The 14,194-nt window shown below is 37.6% G+C and overlaps 1 protein-coding gene across 1 annotated transcript; it reads left to right on the top strand.

Annotated features, from left to right (window-relative positions):
* The first annotated feature begins 5,106 nt into the window (after positions 1 to 5,106).
* On the top strand, positions 5,107 to 8,014 carry LOC134797660 (peptidyl-prolyl cis-trans isomerase-like 4). Its single transcript, XM_063770003.1, has one exon. The coding sequence runs from the start codon at positions 5,225 to 5,227 to the stop codon at positions 7,913 to 7,915; it is 2,691 nt and encodes an 896-aa protein (XP_063626073.1). The 5' UTR covers positions 5,107 to 5,224; the 3' UTR covers positions 7,916 to 8,014.
* The last annotated feature ends 6,180 nt before the right edge of the window (positions 8,015 to 14,194 follow it).

Genomic DNA, 14,194 nt, shown 5'->3' with positions numbered 1-14,194 from the left:
GAATTAGAGATCCACTAATAGCTCCACGGCAAAAGGTACCTTATGGCGATGGCGGCTAGCGCCGCGATTCGGGAAATGAATTAGAGATTCACTAGATCTGAAATAGTAAAGATAATATGTTTACTATATCATCATTTTGAAACATCTTCATAAGGAGCTAGAGAGCTAGCATGCATGGCATGTAAAGCAAGCAAAGCTGCTGTGCTATCACAACATATGCAGTAATCGCAGTTGAAAAGTAATTATTTACATATCTTGTTCTCTTTGAATAAGTTCTTTATTTAAACGATGTTTTTCATGCAAGTACTGCACATACGATATTGATACGATGTTGATTAAATTAATTTATGGGAATGACACAATCATAAATATAGGTGCGCATTTTACGAAATAAACCTGCTGGACATTCCTTTTCGCAGTTCCCTCGTATGCCTTTTGGTATCGAACCCTAGTGTATACTATTCGAAAAACGTTAGTCAACAAGTAAGGGGAACTGACTGACATATTTGATGTTTACAATGTTTACGCAATAAATGTTGCGTGCAAAATGTCTAAGACAGGTCTGTGTAGGTCTACATAAGGTAGAGGGGTTTGTCTAGTAGGAAGTAGGTAGATAAAGACGTCAAATAAGAAAAAAATATCAATAGTTATTTGTTTTACAAGGGGGCAAAGTTGTTGTTTAACCGCTCGTGCTAATATTGATACCCGAGCAAGCGAAAGATTCCAAAATTGAACCACGAGCGTAGCGAGTGGTTCGAAAAATGGAATCTTGAGCGTTGCGAGGGTTTCAAAGCACGAGGGTTAAACAAAATGTGTCCCCGAGTGAAACAACATTTTTCACCACACCAACCTGAAGCAAATATTAAATGTAAAATATCAAACAAAATCAAACCAAATCAAATCCAAATAAATGTTATTAAATCTTTATCATCCAAAATCATCATTTAAAAGTCAATTCTACCAACAAACATAAGAAAACAACTCAAAATTCGCATTTGATTACTTTGCCTCACATGTAAATAAAATGCAACTTTGCTATCAGTTTTTGAAGTGCAAAGTAAGCCTTTCCGAGCTGGTGTGGTGAAAAATGTTTTTGTCTATAGACAAAGAAGAGACGTCTAAGGCAATTCACATGCTGTAACCGGCAAATAGGCATAGGCAATGTGCAGCGAGCTGCAAAATTGAGCCATTTATAAAGTCACATAAAGTGGCCATGCAATTTTGCAGCTCACTGTATGTCAGTTTGATAATAAAAACGCGCAGGTCAACACACTTAGGGCCACTTGCACCATTCACTAACCCGGGGTTAACCGGTTAAACCTGGAGTTACCATGGTAATGGTTACCAGTACCATTTGACACTGTGTTAACGGTTTAACCGGTTAACCCCAGGTTAGAGGGATGGTGCAAGTGGCGCTATAAGAAAAATACGAACGCGGTGATTTAAGTTAGGTACGTATTGTAGACCGGTAAGTATAATGTATGTAAATACATTCACCGAGGCAGATAGTGTTTTAAGCAGACATCGTAAATTTTATAGCATTTTTGGTGCAGCGGAGTGGTGCTAACGGAATTGGTATAGATAATTCCAACTGAAATGGTAAATTAAGGTTAATGTTAACGTAATTAACGCTAATTGATTATTAGGGTTGAAATTGTTTATGCCATTTCCGTTAACACCACTCCGCTGCACCGAAAATGCTATAAAATTTACGATGTCTGGTTATAGGTGTCTAAATCGCCCAAGATGAAGAACGCTCTCCGAAAAAATGTGTCATGACCTCTTAAATATGAGGAATCGTAGTCTATGTGTCCGGAGTGTTATCAAAAAACATATTTACGTTAAAAATCTCTCTAACCCACCCCGCTCAAATTCACAATAATTCCCTCTCTGGCCGTGGCTCACCCCGAGAGTTCCAAAGTCAAACAGTCCCGCTATAAAAAAAAATGAACAGCGACCGTTTAGCTCAAGGGTCGGCACGTGCCACCTTGTTTATATCATATTTTCCATCCGGCACCGGATCTGTTTTATTATTTCGATGCGAAACCTCATCGGTGCTGACCACAGACATATATTGAATAAGCCAGCTCCTCTCGCGACTTCGTCCGGAACTACATTTTCATTATCATTTTAAGGAAGTAATTAAAAAAAATCAGCAAAGCGTCTGTCTGTCAATATCTAAATAAAGGAACAATTATATGTAGAATTAGGTGTAGATAAGGTGCCTTTAATGAAATAAGTACCGTGATGTGTGAGAAGTACATGAGAATTTATCAGAACACTCCTGTAGTTTTTTATCCCTTAGCGGGCGCAGCATGGTTCCATTTTTATCGCCTGTCACTATGTCCGTCCCTTTCGCACTTACATACTTTTTAGAACGTGATAGGCATGGTGACAAACGATTTTCCTTCCTTGAAGTTTCCTTCACTGAAGAGTGACCTACTAGGAAATATCAAATGACATTCCTTGGGTACGATTCCGATAACGATTTAAATGTAGTCCGACAAATATAAAAAATATTATAGAAAAACCCATTTAATGTCTAAAAATATCGTCTATAAGCAATTTGTTTTGACCATAAACCTATAAAATAAATCGTACCTAATATATCGTTGGTATATACGCGGAGGCTGACCTTTAGTGTGATCTACTTTCATATATGTCTGCGAAGCGACTTTGTCCAGAGAGAACAATTTCCAAACATCTGAATTTAAAACAAAAGCAAAAGTCAACGTTAAAACTAAACCTTAAAGTTCATCTTCCACTGCAAGGCAGCAATTTCACGTTTCACCGTCATTCATGCTAGGCTAACCTTATATTCTTCGAAGAATGGTTGGTAAATTTTCAATACTCACTTTATTAGGGTGGCGCGGAAGGAGGGTTGAAACGGTCTTTATTAGATTTGCCAGGATCGAGGCACGGCGGATAGCATGGTCTGCGTCCGACACCTCGATATTGAAAATCAGAGGGAATACGTAGGTACTTATTCTACTTATGGCTCGGTTGCATAGCATTTATATTTGGTCTTGTCGCGAAGGGTCATGCAGACGCTGGAAAACTGAAAGTGTAACATGACACTATAAATTGTCGGTTAACACACAAATAGGTGATAGAATTATAATTCTATAGGGTATATGTGCCTACCAGAGCCCGGAATTCTCGTAGCATTTTTGAGCTGTCATAGGGACTTCTCGTTTATCGACTTCCGATTATACATATGTTACATATGTATATCGATAAATACAGAATACAATATGTAAAATATGATTACGAGTAGAAGTAGGTACTTAAACAACATGCAGTCTTATCCCGAATGAGCGATCTCTTCGAGATAACCTTTGGATACCAACTTTTAGAAAATTATAAATAGAAATTAAAAGAATAATATAAAAGGCATAAGCAGTCCACAAATTATTTATAAGAAACAATAAAATCTTATTATTTTAATTTCTATTTATAATTTCCTTCTGTTGCTGAATTGTTGTTTACTTCTACTCGTAATCATATTTTACATATATATATATTCTGTATTTATCGAAATCGATGTATAATCGGAAGTCGATAAACGAGAAGTCCTTATGACAGCTCAAAAATGCTACGAGAATTCCAGGCTCTGGTACCAACCTATAGTGTTTGTAGGAACTCGAGTCCATTGAGTCTGAATTTGAAGAACTCGTTTTTATGAGACTCGGCGCAAAAAACTTCTGAGTGGTGCCGAGTCTAGTCCTTTATCGAGTCTTTTTTAAGAGCAACTCAAAAGGATTCGGCCTCCGTTAACAATTTTATAGGTTTTTCCTAAATAACAGTAAAGAAATTAAGCATTATTGTATGATTTATGTACGTAATCCAGATCATAAAGACAATTCGAAATTATTTGTAAAAAAAATCAAGAGTTCTCTGAAAAGGAGTCGAATATCTACAAAAGACTCGGATCTCTAACAAGTTGAAAAGAACTCGAGTTTAGTTTATAAGAGTCTGAAAAACTGAATCGAGTCTTGAAGCAGAGGACTCAAAGGACTCGACTCCTAACCAACACTAGCTAGGTTACCTACAATACAATATTCTCATTTTCGTAATGCGAGTGAATTTGTAGGTAAGTAGTGAATGTGGATTAAAGGCCATAAGCATACTATATTTCTTAGTCCAGTGTTTTTCACCTGTGTCGGTCGAGTGGGGAAAATGTGCCAATAGGGCAATAGGTGATATCTAACAAACAGCTATAGCAAGGGCTCGCTAAATGTTTTTCTTATGTCAGAGAGGTCATAATTACTTTTTGATAAAGTACTTATATTTGGTCAAGCAGATCTTGTCAGTAGAAAAAGGCGGCAAATTTGAAAATTTAGGCGCGAAGAGATATTGTCTCATAGAAAATTTGAATTTCGCGCTTTTTTCTACTGAAAAGATTTGCTTGACCATCTATAATTAATAAATGAATAGCTAACTTATTGCACCAATCTAGGGGTACTTACTCAAAATAACATGAATCAGAGAATTTTAAATTCCGATACAAAACCTACGATTTTATTTTACTTTCGACAGCTTTCGATTACAGTAAATTTTATAAAACGGTTAAACGGCCATTAATTAGGCAGAATTTAATCAGTAAAAAAATTTCAAGTAGCCAAGTACCTATGGAATGTCAGCATTAATTACCGCGACATCTGTTAACAACTCCTACAACTAACTACGTCGTGCGTTTAAATTGCTAGGATTTGCTATCTAAGCTGAGGAAAAAAGTACCAGCCATCGATGGTAGATGGCGGTTATTCATCATTTCATTCGTTTCATTCTACGTGCGTAATACTAATATTGTACGTTTTTATTGGTGTTGTTTAAATATAGTTACACAATTTTTTAAATTATTATTTATCAAAACATAATTTTTACTTTACTTACAAAAAAATCAGTTAATATTAAAACTACCTAGAAAACATCATTGATTAATGTGATAACATCGCATAACTTATAAACCGGAACGTAACGTGAAAATATCCAGGCCAACGTACGCAACAAAATATGACAGTCCAATATACACCTTACTGCAACACATTAAAACTTTATTTCGTTTGATAAACATTACAGAATAGTGACGCCACCTAACCTAACATAAAATGAAACTTAATAATTGAGGTTATGTTTCATTATTGTGATGTGTCAGTGTTCAAGTAAAAGGAAACAATATAATTAAATACTGACTATTGCTGTGCCAAATACTTAATAAATTATGTCTGTTGTGATAGAGACTACGCTTGGAGATATTACTGTGGACCTTTTCTTAGAACAACGCCCTATAACATGTCTGAATTTCTTAAAACTCTGCAAGATGAAATACTACAATTTCAACTTGTTTCACTCGATTCGAAGCGGTTTTATCGCTCAAACTGGGGATCCGAGTGGCGAAGGATCCGGTGGAGAGTCAATATGGGGACTTTTGAACGGTCCTGAGAAACGATTCTTTTCGGGAGAGAAAATGCCGAAAATACGTCACACTGATGCTGGACTACTTTCTATGGTTTGTACCGGGGAAATGATGGTCGGCTCACAGTTCTTCTTTACGCTTGGCCCGGACCTGGATTCACTCGACGGCGTCCATTGTGTCATAGGCGAGGTTACGGAAGGCCATGAAATTCTACGAAAACTGAACGATGTTATTTGCGACGAGACCCATCGTCCCTACCAAGATGTACGAATTACGCACACTGTTGTTCTCGAAGACCCCTTTAGTGACCCTCCGGGGTTGCGAGCACCTTCAAGGTCTCCTTCTCCTAGCGCTGAAAGATTGAAAGGTGGCCGGATCGCTCCGGATGAAGAACTAGATGAAGCTCAAGGGAAAACTGCTGCTGAAATACAGGAAATGATTGAAGAAAAGGAAGCCAAAGCCAGGGCTACCATCCTTGAAATAGTAGGCGACTTACCTGATGCTGATATAGCTCCTCCTGAAAATGTATTGTTTGTATGCAAATTAAATCCTGTCACAACTGACGAAGACTTGGAAATTATATTCAGCCGCTTTGGCAAAATTGTTTGCTGTGAAGTCATAAGAGACAAAAAAACTGGTGACTCTTTACAATATGCGTTCATTGAATTTGATGATAAGAAATCATGTGAAGATGCATATTTTAAAATGGACAATGTATTGATTGATGATAGGCGCATCCATGTTGATTTCTCTCAGTCTGTATCCAAAATGAGATGGCTTGGGAAAGGTAGAGGAGTACAACATTTTAATGAAAATGATGAAAAAGTGCCAGAAGGTAAACAAGATAGGTCCAGGCGATCTAGGAGTAGAGAATATAATCAAAGAAGGCAATATGGCAGAGAAAAACACACAGACAATAGAAGAAATGAAGATAGGACTGATACAAATGTCACAAATATAAGAAGTTATAGAGAAAGAAGTAGAAGTAGGTCTAAAATCGAATATCAATCTAATTCTAGGAATTATCGTGAACCTGGAGAAAAACAATCCTCACGGAAATCTGATGATACAAAAAGAGAAAAGAGAAGGGAAAGAAGTTCTTCGAAATCAAAGACATCAAATGATAAGACTGAAAAATCAAATGACAAAAAAGACAGATCAAGACACAGACATGAAGACAAACATAGAAGTAAATATGATGATCAGACTGGAGACAGGAACCAAGACAAGTCCCATCATAGGAAAGACCAGTCTGAGAACAGGAAGGATAATAAATCCAGGAGTAGTAGGCATTATGAGGAAACAAGAAAAGATGATGGAGAAAGGAAGAGAGATGATGTAAGAAAATCAAGAAACGAAGACCAACAAAGAAGTAGAGATGTATCTAGGAATGATTTAGAAGAAGACACTGGCAGAAATTATCACTCTTCTAATAAAAAATATGATAATAAACTTGATAGTCATACACACAAACAAAGAAATAGGAGAGAAGAGAGAGGTGATGAATCAAGAATGAGAGATGAACAGAAAAAATCAAGGCAAATTGAACAGCAATCTGAATCAGACAATGAAATTCCAGAAAGAGGACACAAATCAAATTCTAATAATTATTGTAAAGACAAACAAAACACTAGAAGTGAAGATAATAGGCATGAAAACAAACACAAAAGTAGAAATGAACAAGGAAAAAATAGGGATGACAATACATCAAGAAATGATCTACAAGACAATGTAAAAGAGAAATATGAAAATAATGAAAATAAAAGTCACAATGAAAAAAATTGTAGCAGACACACAGAGAAAGAAGTAAATAGACATGAAGAAAGACATGAAAAGCATGACAAAAGTAAAAAAGAAAGGGTAAATGAAGATAGCCTTGAATATAGTAAAAATAGTCAGCAAACTGATCATGAAAGTGCTAAAGATGCTAAAAGTAAGAAAAGACATGAAAACCTTACCAGTAGAGCTAGAGGAGAAGATTATAAACTAAATGACAGACAAGAAAAGAAAGTGAGAGATAGAGAGGATAAGGACAGATATAGTCACCAAAGAAAAAAGAAGAAACCTGCCAAATCAGAATCACAGGAAATGTTAAAGTCTGATCTTAAGCATGCAGAAGATGATCCCCAAAACAATGAAAAAATTAAGAAAAAGAAGGGAGAAATTAAAAGAAAAGATGTAAAAAAGAAAGTTAGCGATAAAAAGAACTCTTCCAATAAGAAAGACATTAGAAAGAAAAAGCGCAAACCGTCTACTTCTTCAGATTCTGAGAGTGACTCGTCAGATTCAAGTTCTTCAAGTTCCAGTTCCTCAAGCAGTGACTCGGACTACAGGAGGAAGAAAAGAAAGAGGAAGTATTCTTCCTCCAGCAGCAGTGATTCTAGTACTTCTAGCAGTTCATCATCTAGTGATTCGTCAACTTCCAGCTCTGATAGTGACGCAAAGAAAAAGAAAAACAAGAAGAAACGGACTATGACTAAGTCTAAAAGGAAATAAATTATAATAATAGTTATTATTTATTATGTTTGCCATACATTATACAATGTGCATTTTGTGTTGATTACAATTTAGGATTAAATGAAGTTTTTTTGTCTATTAAGTTTATTATTTAAAGACTGCTATACATTACAAGGGCTCTAATTTATTTACATCACACTTGCTCAAACCTACATAGACGTACAGGGGCAGTTATTGCAGATTTACCTCCTAAAAGAATGAATATCTTTTTTAATAACTATTGCATTTAAAGTGGCAAATATGTAAACAAACCAATTTACCTCATCTTGCACTTTTTAAGGAAAACCATGATATTATCAACAGTTTATAGGTACTTAAATCTTTTATTTATATCAATTTCTAGTTAAAATATAATATGTTAATTATTCATATTTCAGTGAAAACAACTATCCTAGAGATTATAGGTGTTGTATAACTTGTATAAGAAAAGCTGTCATATTTGATTACATTATTTCCCATTTTTATTGAATTTGAATTTCACTTTAGACAATTTAATATATATACAGGAGGTATTTATTAAATGGGATATTTAAAAATCCACAGATCCTAATTGTTTCTTTTATTTTTTGCCATTTTTAAATATTGTGATTTTTTGCCACTTGTTATTTCTACTCAGAATCACGAGCACTTTCGATCCTAATGGGATAAAAAATGTCCCAGAGTTTTTTTCCTATTGTGTTACCATTTCCCCATTTAGTTTGTATGGCGGTAACAAAAAGGAAAGTATGAAAAATGTATGGAAATTTTAGGACACTTTTTTTCTCCTATAAGGATGAAAACGGCTCGCGATCCTGAATAGAAATAACACAAAAGTGGCAAAAAAGGTCACAATATGTAAAATGGCAAAAAATAAAAGAAACGCTCATTGTAGTTAGATCCTATTAGACTGCTACATCAAAAATACCAAAATTAATGGTCTTAGGAGACCTTCCCTGAAATTGAAAGTTGAATAAATTGTCGCCGACTTACTTCAAACTTCGTTAATTAACCCATTAGGGAAGGTTCTCTAAGAATATTTTCGCGATGCAGCACGGGTTCAGGTAGCATTATTAGGTAGAGTTGATGGGGCACAACCCTACCCTTTATAGGTATAATACAATAAATAATAAAATTCAAGAGAGGTAGGGTACAGTCGCCATCAGATATATCGGAGCGGCCAAGGTGCTCACAAATATATGAACACACCTCTACACTCAGGAGCAAAAAAATCGACTTAAGTCGCATTTTTTAGTTTTAGTCGTGTTTTTCGAAAACGGTCAATATTTTGGTAAAAGTGAGATTGCAATATTATTGTTTATTTATTAAGCTATCAAAAACATTAATAACCCATAAAATCGGTTAGGTAATTTTCAGGTAATTGTTATTTTTGTAGAAAATGAGATTTTACCTGCTTTGATTACGCACGAGTTGAGCCCCTTTGAGAGCCATAAAAACCGATTTAACCAGTTATTTCTTATCAGTCGCTTATCAGAAGTTGACCTGTGCATATTTCACGCAATTATTCACTGGAATCACCTGGATAAAATGGACACCACAGAAACTGAAGCCAGCCAAGTCATCGTCTTGCTGAATCAAGGCCTTAAGCAGCGTGAAGTTGCTGAACAGCTGAATTTAAGTCAGTCTGCTGTCTCCAGAGTCTACTAAAAGTTCACATGGACTGGAAGGCTTGGTCAGAAACCTGGATCTGGCCTACCCAGGTGCACATCGAGGAGAGAGGACCACTTCATTGTTGCGACCGATCTGCGTGATCGACACCGTACCGGCGTTGACATCCAGCAGCAGCTGATGCAGGACCGAGAGGAAACAGTAAGCTCTTGGACAGTTCAACGGAGACTTAAGGAAGCCAACCTTACCCCAAAAAGGCATGCTACAGCGCCGAAACTGACAGGGAGGCACCGGGACGCTCGCGTGGATTTCGTTTCGACTTATGAAAATTGAACGTACGGGCAATGGAGCCGTGTACTCTTCAGTGATGAGTGCAGGGTGTATTTCCATGGCAGTAACAGAAGAGGACGGGTATACCGAAGACCTGGAGAACGGTTTGCGCCATACTGCATCTCCGAGACAGTCGCCTACGGTGGAGGTTCCATCATAATTTGGGCGGGGATATCAATGAAAGGGAGGACCGAGTGCCTCGCGGTCAGTTTGGGCCCTGTGACAGGCCGTTGTGGGGTAAGGTTGGCTTCCTGAAGTCTTCGCCGAACTGTCCAAGAGCTCACTGGTTGCTCTCGGTCCTGCATCAGCTGCTGCTGGATGTCAACGCCGGTACGGTGTCGATCACGCAGACTGGCCGCAACAATGAAGTGGTCCTCACTCTTCGATGTGCACCTGGGACGGCCAGATCCAGGTTTCTGAGCAAGCCTTCCAGTCCATGTGAACTTTTGGTAGACTCTGGAGACAGCAGACTGACTTAAATTCAGCTGTTCAGCAACTTCACGCTGCTTAAGGCCTTGATTCAGCAACACGATGACTTGACTGGCTTCAGTTTCTGTGGTGTCCATTTTATCCAGGTGATTCCAGTGAATAATTGCGTGAGATATGCACAGGTCAACTTCTGATAAGCGACTGATAAGAAATAACCGGTTAAATCGGTTTTTATGGCTCTCAAAGGGGCTCAACTCGTGCATAATCAAAGCAGGTAAAATCTCATTTTCTACAAAAATAACAATTACCTGAAAATTACCAACTGATTTTATGGGTTAAACAATAATATTGCAATCTCACTTTTACTAAAATATTGGCCGTTTTCGAAAAACATGACAAAAACCAAAAAATGTGACTTGTGTCGATTTTTTTGCTCCCGAGTGTATTGTCAAGGCGATAGATTGCGTGTTCAGATCGTTTTGAGCACCTCGGCCGCTCCGATATATCTGATGGCGACTGTACAATACAGCCATGAAGTTAAGGGTGGTAGTTAAGTGTCCAATTTCTTTGTCCAATGTCATTGACTCTCACTCTCTCATTAAAGCAAAATGTGAGACAAAGAAATTGGATAGGTGGAATACCACCCTAAAGAAAATAAAGTGTCAGCTGTAAAATGTTCTCATTCAAGGTCAATATCATGTCAATATTATGTTTCGTTGGCCAAACTCTAATCGCAAGAGGTTTTTGCTTTGTCCTTTAAGTGACTGAACGAGAAAATTACAGTCATTATAATATTGGTACGCTCAAAAAGGTATCTGCGTGGTAGAAATTGTATTGTAGATAGGTCCTTTTTTAACGGGCTCTCGATATTAAGTATGTTTGAACCAGTCGCTCAATCAGATTGGCTGATTCATGGTACATAGGTACATTCTATTTACTCGTATAAGTACTTGATTAAGATTAGTGTTTTGGTATTAGCAAAGAGAATAGATCTTAGAGGATATAACCAAACGGAGTAGCCATTAAACGGGCTTTCCCCTCTGTCGAAAATAGGCGGCCAATGGTCAAGCACATTGTATGGACTGACGTTTATCTGACATGGCTATTTTGACGTTACGCATACATTTGACGTGCCCCTCCCCCGCTAAAATCGGCAGACTGTTTTGTACCGAAAATCACAGACATTGCGTCTCCGTTTGGTTATATCCTCTAGGAATAGATAGTATAGAGGGGTCCTGTCATAGTAAATTTTGTAGTCACAGTATATTTACTGCCATCTATCGACACACGACACGACTAAAACTCAAAATGAAAACGTATAAAACTATCGAAAAATGTATATATATGGATAAATGATTTTATTATTTTTATATCATTTTAACCCATGTTCATTCACTGATACCTATGTGTTAAAATTGTTAAATATGAAACGTTGTCGCAACGCCATCTAGCCGACCATAGGCCAAAGGTGTGTGCGCCATCTATCCGAGAATGACTTTTTCTTGATTTCCGAGGCACGTTTTTTTCTTAGACTTTATTCATCTTATACGGAGTTACATATGTCTTTGGTAATAGCAAAAAGAATATACATAGTAAGTACCATAGACTAGGAATCCTCTAGACCGAGTTTAGAGCAATTATTTCATGCAACCGATGATGCCAAAAATGCGGGGGTGCGCGGGACGAGGTGAGCGAGATCCCGTGCCGTGATTGATCCGTTCAAACGACGAACGAGTTCACGGACGTCACACAAAGATACTTTCGACTCGAACATGGAGTAAAATTACCGTATGCTTGGCAGAGGGGGTAGCGCGACTATGCTAAGTCTGGAGGATGTTTTGTCTGTGGTAAGTACTTTACTTAACTGGTCAAAGATATTAGAGACCAGGGATGTTACGGAGCTCCGGTTCCGTTTCCGTTAAGGCGGAACTTCCGTTTGGTATTACACATCCGTTTCTGTTCCGGTTCCGTTATGTTTGAAACGGAAGTTATAACGGATGTCAATGCTTCGCGCGGCGGCATTTGATGTACGCAAAAACAAACAGGTTCATACCAGTCATTCGCTCATCGCCCCGCTTGTCACGTGCTACGCTAATTTGTTGTTTGTTTGTATACTTTGTTTTATTCGTGTTATTAAAATTAAAATCGTATGTGTTCTGTTGTGTACTGACTACTGACTGTATGTAGTGTGGTGAATGTTAGTGTGTAAAAAAACGCACAATGAAGCCGAAATCAAGTTCGATTTGGAACTATTTTGATGAAGTTAGTGGGGACTCGGCTAAGTGTAAACTTTGTCTGAAGGTTTAGGGGTCATCCATTAATTACGTCACACGTGTAGGGGGAGGGAGGGGTCAAGAAAATGTGACATGTTGTGACATGGGGGAGGGGGGAGTCACAAACATTGTGACGTCACTTTAACTTCATCAAATCATCAGTAACCGAAAATTAATTTATATTTTTTTATTCGCTGTACAGTTCAATAATGAGTTTTTGGAAGTAATTTTCGTTCCTAATTGGTTTTGTGTTATAAAATTACTAATATTTCATTTACCAAAAATATATTTTCATTAAAAAAATGCCGAGTTACTATTACCGATTTCGTTGAAAACAAAATTGCCTAAAATGTGACGTCACACAGGTGGGGAGGGATTTGCAAAATGTGACCAAGTGTGACAAGGAGGGGGGAGGGGTCAAAAAACCTAGAAATTCGTGTGACGTAATTAATGGATGATCCCTTATTCTAGAAAGGGGAAAACGACTACATCGTTAAAAAGTCAGGCTCCGATTCTCGTTCCGGTTCCGTTTCCGTTTTCGGTTCCGTTTCCGTTTTCGGTTCCGTTAAACTAAATTGAAAACATCTGTTTCCGTTTTCGGTTCCGATAAAACCACATCCGTTACATCCCTATTAGAGACCTACCAATAAGAACTTAAGAAGCGCATAGTCTGGCAATTCAGAGTGAAACAACCTTATCTCATGAGATGCAGTATTAAGTACCCACCTACATTACTACATTATTTACAACTCAATTCTGTTATCCTACTACCTACCTACCTACTTTGTAGATGCCAATTATAGTGGTAACACACTACCGCACCGCACCAAGGTCATTGTGGGACGCACCCATAAGTAAGAGGGAGAAAGCGATTAAGGGACCCACTGATTAACAGTCCGCCGGACGGTATCGGCCTGTCAGTTGTTCGGAACTGTCAAAATGTTGTTCTGACAGGCCGATACCGTCCGGCGGACTGTTAATCAGTGGGCCCCTTTACGGCTATTAAACCCGCGTAGGTACCTACAGTATACCTACCTTCATAAGTACAAAGTACTTATATATACTTAAGCCATAATATTATATATACGTGTTTTTCATTTAAGTCTGGCCTAGATCAGTAAAAATAAGTCCCAGACTCGTTACCTAGAGCCTAAAGTAATTCCACAGGAAAACTCATTTCCAGAACGGCAGTCGCATCATAATATTTAATGTACCGAAATTAATAATCAACGACGCCGGCCGTCTCGTCGCGGCGCTTAACTGGTCTTTTATAAAGCACTACGTTTATCTCAGGTCTGTTACGTTGGGTGCCAGGGAGGAACTAAGAATACCCACCGTGCTAATATTTCATACATAGAGAAAATGTTAACGGTATCAAATCAAATGAAAAAATAAATCAACCTATATATATTATAATTATCAAGTCTTCCCATTCCCACTTCTGATCACTTCTCGTAGGGAATACAAAACTGTAATTTACCGGTTTTTGGTAAAAAAAATACCGATTTTTCACTTCATGGGGTAGGTATTAGTTAGTATTTTATGATAATTAATATAATTAGGATATACATCATAAGGTAAGAAGGTAAGACGAACATAGTTTATTTTGCTCGGGGCAAGA

Source organism: Cydia splendana, chromosome 15 (assembly GCF_910591565.1).
Source record: "Cydia splendana chromosome 15, ilCydSple1.2, whole genome shotgun sequence".
NCBI classification, from domain to species: domain Eukaryota; kingdom Metazoa; phylum Arthropoda; class Insecta; order Lepidoptera; family Tortricidae; genus Cydia; species Cydia splendana.
This window is presented reverse-complemented; position numbering and strand designations above follow the sequence as displayed.